The sequence below is a fragment of the Marmota monax genome, unplaced genomic scaffold (assembly GCF_021218885.2).
Source record: "Marmota monax isolate L192 unplaced genomic scaffold, Marmota_monax_Labrador192_F-V1.1 WCK01_AAM20220418_F8-fsc00111, whole genome shotgun sequence".
Taxonomy (NCBI): Eukaryota; Metazoa; Chordata; class Mammalia; order Rodentia; family Sciuridae; genus Marmota; species Marmota monax.
Window position 1 is genome coordinate 3467180 of NW_026695067.1, and position 11256 is coordinate 3478435.

Here is an 11256-nt window from a genome sequence, read left to right on the forward strand (position 1 = left end):
AAGGCCCCCTCTGCCTTCCTCCTACAACCCTCAGCATAGAGCTTATAGCACAGTCAAACCCCTGCACAGGACCCTAGCTATCTTAGATGGTGGGTGAGGTCCCAGAAGGTAGTGAGGCCAACTGAGGGTAAGGGCCATCTCTTGATCCTCCCACCAGCCAAGTCCTCGCTCTCCCTTTCAACACTCTATAGTAAATTCTGTGCCAAATCTGGTCCTGTGGTTCCCAGGGACAATTCAGGTTCTATCCTTCCCCAACCCTCACCTCCTTCTAGGATCCAAACAGAAAAAGTCATGCTTCTCTCAACTTAATTGTAACAGTTTATCAAGAGAAAAAAGACAGAAAAAAAAATTTAAGCAGCAGCAGCTATAGCAGACCATTATAGACCATGAGCTCCCAGGTGGGCAGAAGTGGTAAGGTCAGCTAACCCGACAGCTGCTGGCCCACAGCCTGGCCTTGGTGGGGGGCAGTCACCCCTGCAGGATGTAAACAGGTGGGAGGCAGCCCAACCTGACCAGGAGCAAGAACTCCCTCACAGTGAGGCTGGCCAAGGGCAGAGGGGCCTGGAACCTCTTCTTTTCTCCCCTTAGGTTTCCTACTGTGCAATGTGAAGGACTCAGGAAGAAAGTGCTGGGGGCGGGGGACAGAGACCCTGGGAGCCTCAGATCTGAGTCTGTTTGGGGTACAGAGAGTTACTGCTGGTGAAATCACATATCTAGGAACTTTGAGACTGTCCTTTGGGAAAGTGCCACCAGGGCCTGGGAGTCCATGGCTTGTCTCAGCACCTGTAGTCCAGACAGGAAAGGATGCTACATGGTCCTCTAGCCAAGAGAAAGTTGGGGCTCAGCAGAAGGGGGGGTCAGAGGCCTGCAGGAGGGAGTTGGCCTGCAGCCCCTCCTGCAGGCAATGGGATGGGGCAGGAAAATCCAGGCACATATGAGCATAGGCCTTCCCTCTGCCATAGGCCAGGGACCCCAAGAAGAGGGCATCAAACTTGCTTAGGAAAAGTAAGGGAAATAAAAGCCCATGTTGGGCCTCTCCCACAAATGTCCTTCTCCCTGTTTACAGTCTGGTAGGTCCTCGTCATTCTTCAAGACATTGCTGGAATGTCACCTACCAATGGAGTCTCCTCTGACCAGCAAAATGCTGTGGTCTCTCCTGTGTGCTTCTACCTGTCACATTACATTGACTTTGCCTATTTCTGTGTCTGATCCCCACCTTGGATGGAGACTCCTCCAGGGAACACTCGTCCTAGTTTGTGTGCCCAGGTCTGATCCAGGGCCATCACTGGGCCATCATGGGCCTCTTGGTAATTTGCTGAATGAATGGGGGTGGTGGCCAGATGAATGTGTGCTACGGGCTCCAGAGGAAGTGGATCCTGGCTTAGCCTTTAGTGACTGACCAGCAGCCCAGGCTTTGGCCTGGAGGGTGCCCAGCTCCATTCTCTCCCCTGTCAAGTCCCATCTTTAAAGGGTGGGAAACATTCCAGGGGCACCTGTGACTCCTCCAAGACCCCTTCTCTGGGGAGGATGAAGAGGCGGCTTACCTCACCCACCCCAAGTCCCCACAGCCATTGCTGGTGCAGGGAGGTCTGAAGTGAGGTAAACGGTAGTGACCAGGCCTTAGGGTGGGGAGGGACCCAGGGCATGTGGTCAGAGGTGGTCGTACATGCGCAGGGTCTTCTCCAGCTGCTGGCCCACCCGCTGGTAGAACAGGATCTGCTGGCGCAGGTAGTTCTGCATCATGTGCTTGAAGTCGAGCTCCCGGCGCTGGTGGAAGTGGTTCATCTCGGCCTGCAGGGCAAAGCCCACCACACGGCAGCGCCTTCGAATGCCATCTGCCTCATCTTGGGCCATGCGGCCCTCGTCGCTCATGCGCTGGCTCTCTTTCACCTTGGCAAAGGCACCTGGCAGGGCAGAGAGGACCGGCACGTTAGGGCTTGGGCCTCCTCTCTCTGCTCCCTGTGTGCTCCCTGAGCGCCATCAAAGGCAGACAACATCCTCATCAGCTTGATTCAGTCCTTATCCCTGGACTCTAGACCCACAGCCCAGCCACCTGGCTGTTTCCATCAGGGAATTCCCTCAGCACCTCCTAACCGGGACACACCATTTTCTCTCCAAACCTACAGCACCAACAGCAGCTGGTCCCAATCAGTCACAGCCCCGCTAATGGATCAATTTCCAGGACTGGGAAATCCCTGACCCTCCCGATCGCAGGCCTGACCATCCCACACTGACTCCTAATTCAGCCCAGGTCCCAGCTCACCAGCAAACCTTCTCTGTGGCCTTTGGCCCCCACAGGCCCTCCTGGTGACACCAAGCTCCCTGGCTTTTCCCTACCCCAGTTATTACACCCTGTAACTTCTCTGCCCACCTACCCTGGGCAGAGGTGGCTGGATCAGTTCAGGGCCTGTCTTAGCTTCTGTTCCCTAATTCCCAGAACCAGGCCTGGCCCACAGTAGATCCTGATACAGGTCTGCTGAACAGACTGATCCTGTCCCTGGGCTGCTACAGCAGTCCCCACCCTTGATCCAGCTTGTCTGTCCTGTAGTACCCCAAAATACCCCCCAAGCTGGGTACCTTCCTTGGCTCCTCCCACTGGCTACAGATCAAGGTCCACATCTGTTCCCCTGGCCCAGGAGGCTTCTGGGAGTCAGTCTCTGTGTTCATTCCAAACTGACCCCATGTTCATTAAACCCACCCAGCTCCTTCATACCTCTGCCTGCTGGATCCCTATCCATAATTCAAGGCCCAGATCAGATGCCACTTCTACACCAGAGCCTTCTCCAGTACCTCCAAGCAGAATGCCTCCCCTATCTTATCTGTCCTGTCTCCCCATCCTGCCCATCATACTGCTGATTCTAAAACAGTACTTCAAAGGCCACCTGATATGTCTCCCCTCCAAAGAGGCTTTGCCCACTCCTCTCCCCAGCCCTTGGGAAACAGAGGAGACTATTGTAATAATCAGGTGGCAGATGGAGGATAGGGGATAAACTTGAGCAGGAGACCCAATACGGGAGAATCTGAATGAATCAACAAGTGCTGGTTAATGAATTTCAGTTCTGAATTATAAGGTCCTTGACTAATTCTGCCTTTAAGCCAGTGGGGACAGTTACTGGGAAGAGGAGGTGGTTTGCCTTGCCTAGCACCCACTCCTCCAGGGCTGAGACAGAATCCACTGTGCAAAGAGGATAACAGAGGTGGGAACACAGCACCTTCCCTCCGGGTCCTCAAGAACATCCACCACACACACATAGCACGATCGTTATCTACGCTTTGCTGCTTCTCCTTTAAGGAGGACTATTGAGGACCTTCTAGATGGTATTCTTTTTATTCTCACTCAAGGTGTCAGATGCATTCAAAGTGCATTTGGTGAGCACTTACTACATCCAAGCCCAGGGCTCTACATGCTGAAAATATCTCTTGAGAGTCACCAGAGCCACTCACACAGCATCGAAAAGAAATCCGTAGTCCCTATTTCCTAACTTCCCAGGCCACTCCACCTTCTGTCACTCTCCCTCAACCACTTCCTGCCCCCTGTTCCATCCCAACGGTCCAGCCCTGGGCAGCAGAATAGGGATCACCCTGAGGCCCAGTCCTCACCCCTCTACTGCTATAAGAGGAAACTGAGGGACAGGGACTTACCTAGGGGTTCCCAGACTCCTTTCTGCCCCATAAGTGGGGTGTGCTTGGCTGGAAAGTGGACACCATCTCTGCTGCAGGGAGCCTATGCTGGACCCAGACAATGGACATAGGGATCTGAGAAGGTCCCAGGGGGTATGAGGAGCCATAAGAAGAAAGGCAGAAAATAGGGCTGAGTGTGGTGGCTCATGCCTATAATCCCAGTGACTTGGGAGTTGAGAGAGGAGGACTCTGCAAAATCAAGGACTGCCTCAGCAATTTAGTGAGACCCTGTCTCAAAATAAAATAAAATAAGAAGGGGCTGAGGATGTGGCTCGGTAACAAAGTACCCCTGAGTTCAATCCCTAGGAAAGAAAGAGAAAAAGAAGAGAGGGGTTGGGGAGAGAAGGAAGGAGGTATGGGGAAAGGAGGAAGGATGAAAACAAATAGCAGGACAAAAAAAAAAAAATGGAGGTGAGCTTCAGCCAAAGGGTCTTACCTGAAGGGGAGACTTGGGCGCCTGGATTCCACCTGCCTGCAAGAATTTAGGGGCAATGGAGATGCATGGGCTTTCTTGCCCATGACCTTGGAGGAAGGAAAAGTTCCTTCTGTGGATGAGAAGACTGTGACCCAAAGAGCAAGAATGAACCTATTGCAATTGCTAGATATCCATAGGCAGGCTAGGGTCAGGGATGGGGGCAAAGGCTGCAGGGGTGGGGACAGGCAGAAGCCCCACCCTGCTCTCTGTCACTTTCTCACCCTGTTGACTCAGTTTTGGGGCCAGGATCAGCTAAGGCTAAGGGGTTCCACCCAACAGGCTGGGAGTCAGGACCCAGACCTGTCCAGCGTCCCCTCGACATTCTATTTGGGACTTGACCTGGGAGTCCTCTAGGGTTGTCTCCTGCCTTGGCATGTTGGGGCACAGGAATGGGAAGGGAGAGCTGAAGCCCACCAGCCGCACAGTCTCAGGGCCCCAAAATTATTTCCTAAGCTCCAGCCTCAAACCATCTTGCTTCAGTCTCATGAAGGTAGTTACCACCTGCCCAAGTTGGGGGAAAGAGGTCTCTGAGTCCTAGTTCCAGCTGTGTCCCCTTTAGCAAACCACTGCTCTCGCCTGGGCTGCTGGTCTCCCTGCTGTCAAATGGGACAAGTCCTATTAGATGTGATGCTGCTGACAACTGCTCACAACAGTATAGTACTTTACAGATTCCACTTCTGTGAAACGGGACGCTGATAGTATGCACCCTACACAGTTCAGTTGAGGTTTAACTGAACTCATGTGTGAAGTGCTGAGGATAGTGCCTGATATGACCGAGAGCCCAGGATACTGTGCACTGTGGTGTGCAAAATTGCCTTCCTATCCATGAACTCACAGAAAGCTGCAGCCACTGGTGGCTCATGGCAGCACTATCCTGTTTATAAAACCCAGGAGAAGCTGGATGCACTGGTGCATGCCTATAATCCCAGCAACTCTGGAGATTGAGGCAGGAGGATCACAAGTTTGAGGCAAGTCTTGACAACTTAGAACCTGTCTCAAAATAAAAATAAAAAGGGCTGGGGATGTAGCTGATAAAATGTGCCTGGGTTCAATCCCTAGTACCAAGAAGGAAAAAAAAAAAGGAAGAGAGGTAGAGGATTAAATGATAGCTCAGAATCTACAAAGGCAGAACCCACCTACTTGTCTATCTCCCAGGCAAGAGCAAAGGTCACATGGTCCTGGCCATGCTATGAGCTCCTCCACTGTGGTCCTGCACTTAGGATGCCAACTGAGTTAATGCTGGAGTGCCCAGTCCACCCAAACCTCTTTCCTTCCTCTCCGCTTCTGGCTTATCTCTCTCAGCTGTCCATCCCTTGAGAACTGCTTCCTCCATCTGTCTGGCAGTGGAAACAGCCTGGGCTGTTAGTTATACTTGGACACCTGGGCTCCAATGCCTGCTCTGCTTATCAAATCACCTCAGTGTACCTCATCTGGAAAACGGGGGGATCACACCAGACTGCTGACTTGTGATGAGCCTCAGGACTTCGCCTGCCCTAGCTGGCTCTCAGGAGGGGACCACAGGCCCTGGTTTGCCCCAGGCAGCCACTTTCTTCTTGTGTCCCAAGATAAACTTTACTAACTAGGGCACCCTTTCATCCCCAAACTGCCCCAATTCTGATGTTAATTATATGGCGGTTGTTCCCATAGGAGACCCCTGGACTGGGCTCCAGAGTCTGGCCCAGTGGGCAGACCAGGTAAATGGACCTCAGCTCAGCTCCCATTTTATTAATGTGGAGACTGAGGGGAGAAAACTTTCCAAGGTCACCTCAGAGTCAAGTTTGCCCCAATCCTGGTCTGACGGCTCACCTGGGCCTCCTCCATCTGTCTCTTCTACACATTCATCATTCATTCAGATATCCAACAGGACAGACAGAATCCTAGGGACCCAGGACCCAATTGTCCTGCTCTGCCTGAGGGAGAGCTCCACCCACAGGGCCAGTATAGGACCCCCTCAGGCTGTCCCCAAAGCCTGCCCAGGTCTCTCTCTCTCTCTCTCTCTCTCTCTCTCTCTCTAATATTCTTTTAGTTGTAGTTGGACACAATATCTTTATTTGTTTATTTTTATGTGATGCTGAGGATGGAACCCAGGGCCTCACACTTGCAAGGCAAGTGCTCTACCACTGAGCCCAAGCCCCAGCCCCCTAGGTTTCTCTTAAACCAATTCCAACCCCTAATCTTTGACTCTCCCTAGAGCCCAGGCCAGAGCCCAAAACTCAGAGTAAGTCCAGGAGAGCTTACCCTGGGAGGTGGGGTATGTGTGGTGGGGGTCTGGGTGAGGGAAGGTGGGCTAAGTCTCTGCTTCAGGTTGCCTAATTGCTCCAAAGGATGATGACCCCTGACTCTTAGAAATACCTCCAGCCATACCTCAGACATGGCTTCCATCAGCTCTGTCTCCCTTCCTGGAGTCAAAAAGTCTGATCTGGCTTCACTCCCCACCTGTTTGATGCAAGCCTGGGAGCCATGGGTGCCCTGGACATGGGGTTGCCCTCCTGTTCTAGCTCTGCCCTAGGCAAGTGTCCCCTGTCACTGCGTGGGAGCAGCTGTTTAATCATTGTGCCCAGCCTCCTGCTGCCCACACAGGAGCCAAGGAGCTGGTTGAACCAGCTTTCCCAGGCCCTGGTGCAGAGTGCAGCTCCACTTCTGCACAGGAAGGTGCCTGCCCTACTGGGCCCCCAGCCACAGCTACCTCCCTTGGCCTTCCCCGGCCCAGAGCATAGAGCCAGATCTAAGGCATCATTTTGCTTCTGGGCCAGACCCTCCCCAGAACCCCTTCCTGTCCTCTCCCTTGAAGGCCTAAGATCTCACTGTCCCCACTCCATCTTTTCTCAGGGGTAGGAAACTAAGGCCCAGAGAGGCAAAGACACTTCCCAGGGACACAAGACAAACTAGGAAAAGCCAGACTAGAATCAGGCCTTGGATCTCCTGGAGCTGAAAGGAGGAAGGAAGGTGGAGATGTGGGGTAGGGAACACACAGGAGGGAGAGGAGGAGGAGGAGGAGAAAGTTAGGGGACAAAGCATACTGGGAACTAAAGTTCTGACAGTCAATGTCCTGCTGATAAGGAGAGCTGCTGGCTTTCCCCAGACTCTGTTGGATACTGAGGGCGAAGGGGGGTTTGCGGTCCCCCAGGCTCATCTGCCTCTGGGCCCCACCCAGAGTAAAACTCCCCACCAAGCCAGGCCTGACCTCAGGGCCTAGGGTCCAGGGGCCAGTCCCACGCCCTGCACAAGTTCTTCCTGAGTTACCAAGCAGCCCCAGGGAGAACCACACCTCTCTTCTGACATGTGCCCTCCCAATGGTCCCCAAGACTCCAACACCTGCCTCCCCCTGCTGGGTCAGCCCCTGACTCACTCCTTAGAAGAGAAGCCAGGCTTGGGAAGGGGGATTAGATTGGCTATGTGGACTGTGCCCTGACCCTTGCTGGCTCTCAGGAGGGGACCACAGGCCCTGTTTCTGCTCCCCAGCCCAGCCCAGAGCCCTTGTGTGACCCAGGATGAGTCATTTCCCTGGCAGTTCCTTGACATCCCCAGCAGTAACAGGCAGGGGCCCATCCTGTCCCTCCCCCAGAGAGGGGGCCATGAGAACTGAAAACATGGGCGCCTGGGAGGCAGCCAATATGAATGTGTCCTTGGGGAGGTGGCAGGAAAAAAGGACAGTCCCAGCTGGTCCATGGACTCTGTGCAACCACTCTGCTGTGGACACAGGCTCTTTCATTTGCAAAATAAGGACAGAGATCCTCCTGCACAGATAGGGAGCTCTTAGATAGGGTGGAGGGGAGACATGAGAAGGCTCTGAAACTGCAAAGGTGGGTTCTGAGCTTATGAGAAGACAGGAGATAAGGAGAGAGCTGCACACTGTGCTCTTGTTATCCAGGTTTGGTTCTGGGTCCCCCTGAGCCCCTGGACTCCTCAAGGGCAAGGCCTGGGGCCTGATCATCTCTGTGTTTCCAGAACCCAGCCTGATACCTTGAGGCTTCATGCATAATGAGATAAATGAGACAAAGAGAAAATGAATGAACTGACAAGAAGTTAAACATAGAATTCCAAGAGGACAGGAACCAGGCCTGTCCACAACATCCCTGTATGTAGAGAGCACCTGCCACATAGTACATACTCAACTCATTTTTTGAGTGAATGATTGAGATAGAGACAGAAAGACTTGGTGAGCTGCTCCAGTCCATCCCTACATCCCCAGGCTCCAGCAAAGCACCAGACTCAGGGAGAGTCACCTGTCTGCATTGGGTCTTACCTTTCTGCAGGTGGATAATGTCTGGGAAGTTGGAGAGCAGGCCCTGGTAGAGAGAGAGTGTGTCGAGCATCTGGAAGAGGTCATTCTTGGGCTGCTCAGCGAACATCTCACCCACGGCTTCGTAGGTCCGACCGGTGTGAGAAATGGCACTGTTGAGGGCTTCAGAGCTAAAGGGGGGGTCCATCTGGAAGGCATGGCTGATGGCCTGGAAGGCACTACCCAGCTTCTGGAATTCCTTGCGGAAGCCCCCCACATGCTTCCGCACCAGCTCTGACGCCACAGTGCTGAGCTGCAGGACACTGTCATCCATCTTTTTGCTGAAAGCCTTGAATGTGTCTACACGGTCCTCCACATCCTGCAGGTCCTGGTGCTCCGTGGGGATCTGGAAGGTAAGCAGGAAGCTGGCGCCCACCATCTCGTCCCTTTCTGCCCTGCGTTTGCCCATCTTCCACTGCTTGGCATCCAGGCAGCTGAGGAAATGCTGGAAGCCCTCGTACTGGGAGAGCACCGGGTGGCTGGTCATGTGGTCCATCCAGAGGATAAGACGCCGCTTCCGCTTCTCAATGAAGTCCTCCTCAAAGCGGCCTGTGGCCTGCTTCTCAGGCAGGTGGGGAACCGAGATGACAGTGAACTTGTGTAGTAGGCGGTTATAGAGCCAATCAAAGTGTTTGTAGCGCCGGTAGACTGGCGAGCCAGCATGGGTGGGTGTGAGCTTGTAGGAGATGTAGCTTTTGATGCCTTTGAACTTGGTCTGTTTCGTGGGGTCCTCCACAGAGCAGGCAAATGGGTGGGGGTTGGCCTTCCACTGGGGGCCACGAGGGCCCATTTCAATAGAGTATGTCTCAGCGATCTTGGCCATCATGGGCACATCCCCCAGGATGAAGGCCTCCACTCCAGAGCGCACAAAGCAGGAGAAACGGTTGAGGTTGCGTCCCACCACACTGCCTCTCTTGGCAGATGCCAGGCTGTCCTGCCGCTCCAGGGGTGGTTTGGGCCGGAAGGCCATGTGTTGGCTGGGGTAGGCACCCGGGTAGGAGAGGTTGAGTGGGGGGTGCCCATTGGTACCCAGCCCACCAGCCCGAGGCTCCTCCACCACTGTGCATCCATCATCCCAGTCATCCCAATCATCATCATCATCATCCTCAAAGCTGCCCTGGTTTGACAGGAAGCCACTGCCCACACCACTTCTGGCTGGGCTGGCCACACTGGGGCTGTACAAGCTCACCTGGGTGCTTGAAAAATCTGCAGGGCTGCTAGAGTTGTCAGCATGGTTGGGGCTGATGCCAGCAGGGACGATCTCCACATAAGAGGCAGGGAAGAGTCCTGTCTCACCACGACTATTCTGCCCCTGTAGCCAGCCATCCAGTGAGGTCTCACTAAAGATAACCAGGTCTTCATCCTGCTGGATGCTGATTTCCTCCTTGTTCTCACTGCGAAAGTCATACAGGGCTCGGCCTTTCAGTGCCATGCTGGATAAAGAAGGAGATGGTCCTGCCCAGACAGGGATGCTCACAAGGTCCGAGCACAAGAATGCACTCACAGCTCAATCTCTCAGCCCCTAAAGTGGGGTCTCAGCACCCACAGACTCTGTCCAACCTCCCTTTCTTCAGAACAATGTCCATGGCCCAGAAATTACTCTATTAAGTCTCTGGGCATATGCCTGTGAGCAGGGAGGGCTCATGTCCTTAGTCTTCCTCCCCTCCCTTGGCAGCCCCTGGAGGGGGGCTCTGCTTTCCACCACAAGCAGAAAAGTCAAATGACCTGGAGAAACCAGCTCTCTGAGGGCAAGAATTCCACACTTTCCACTGGAACAATGTTCTAAAATAGACAAGAATCACTCAGAAACAACCGTCCCAGAACCCCGGGGCAGGGCTCTGCAATCCCTCTGGCTCTGGGCTGCTTCTGGCTGCTCCGGCTTTGGGAGGCTCTCACATTCCTCTGCAGATCTGCCCCTTCCTCCTTCCTCCTCCTCCTCCTCCTAGGCCACTGGGTTTTCAAAAATCCAGAAAATCCAAGAGGGGCAAGGAGAAAAGCAGCAGCCTCCTGAATCGAGTCCAAGGGTGGATGTGTCCGGCCTCACAACGAGCCAGGCCGGGAAAACAAGGGCCGAGGCTTGCACAACAGGCCTCCAACTCCACGACCCTAGCGGCTCGGCCGAGCCCCGCCGGCTCCGGTCGCCACTTGTCGCCCCTCAAGTGGCCAGCCCCCACCCTGGGGAAGGAGGGGGCGCGACGGGTCGCTCAGGCGACTTCTGGCCGGTCGCTCAGTGTCCTCTTTTGTTTGCCTAATTCCTCAGCTGTTTCTGCGCCTGAAGCTGACCCCGATCTGAGTCCAAGGACCCCAGTCCCGAGGTAGCCTAGCGGAAATCCGTCCGGGAGCCCGGGATTCACGACCCCCGTCCCCCACTCCTCGCGTGCCCCCCAAACACTCAACAGTAGTTTGCAGAGGGAGCTCCGGTGAGTAGATGGCCAGGCTGGTGATTTGTCCGTCCGTCCGTCCTCCGCTCTGCCCTGCGGGGCCCCCGCTTGCACTTCTCCCGCACTCGCAGCCCCTCCAAGGCGCCGGCGAGAAGCCAGCTCCAACACAAAACAAAACAAAAAGGCGATTCCGGGAGGTGGCGTCCCAAGGAAGGAGGGAATAGCCGAAGGGGAGGTGAGGGGTGGGGTGAGGGAGGGAGGGAGAGAGGAAAAGCAGGCTGGGGAATTGGGCAAACTCCACCGCACTTCCGCGCGTCCCGCCTGGGCAGGGACAGCCCGGCTCCGCCCTCCCGCGGGCCAGGGGCCCTGGAACCCGGCCCCGCCGAATCTTCCGCACCTCTTTCCTTGTGGCCCTCGCGCTCTGTCCAGGAGGCGAG

General features: G+C 54.7%; 1 protein-coding gene across 1 annotated transcript; it reads right to left on the reverse strand.

Annotated features, from left to right (window-relative positions):
• Window positions 1-305: 305 nt before the first annotated feature.
• Snx33 (sorting nexin 33) lies at window positions 306-11048 on the reverse strand. The gene is made up of 2 exons (XM_046428056.2): window positions 8403-11048; window positions 306-1904 (listed from the first exon to the last, which is right to left on the reverse strand). Exons 1-2 carry the CDS (start codon window positions 9868-9870, stop codon window positions 1651-1653), a joined length of 1722 nt encoding a protein of 573 aa, XP_046284012.1. The 5' UTR covers window positions 9871-11048; the 3' UTR covers window positions 306-1650.
• Window positions 11049-11256: the final 208 nt, after the last annotated feature.

What these genes read in the sequence shown, in the direction of transcription:
- Snx33 (XM_046428056.2), bottom strand. Translation starts at nt 9,870, where the DNA reads ATGGCACTGAAAGGCCGAGCCCTGTATGACTTTCGCAGTGAGAACAAG. An exon ending in CATTATCCACCTGCAGAAAG is followed by an intron (nt 1,905 to 8,402) that starts GTAAGACCCAAT and finishes CTGCCCTGCCAG; the next exon opens with GTGCCTTTGCCAAGGTGAAA.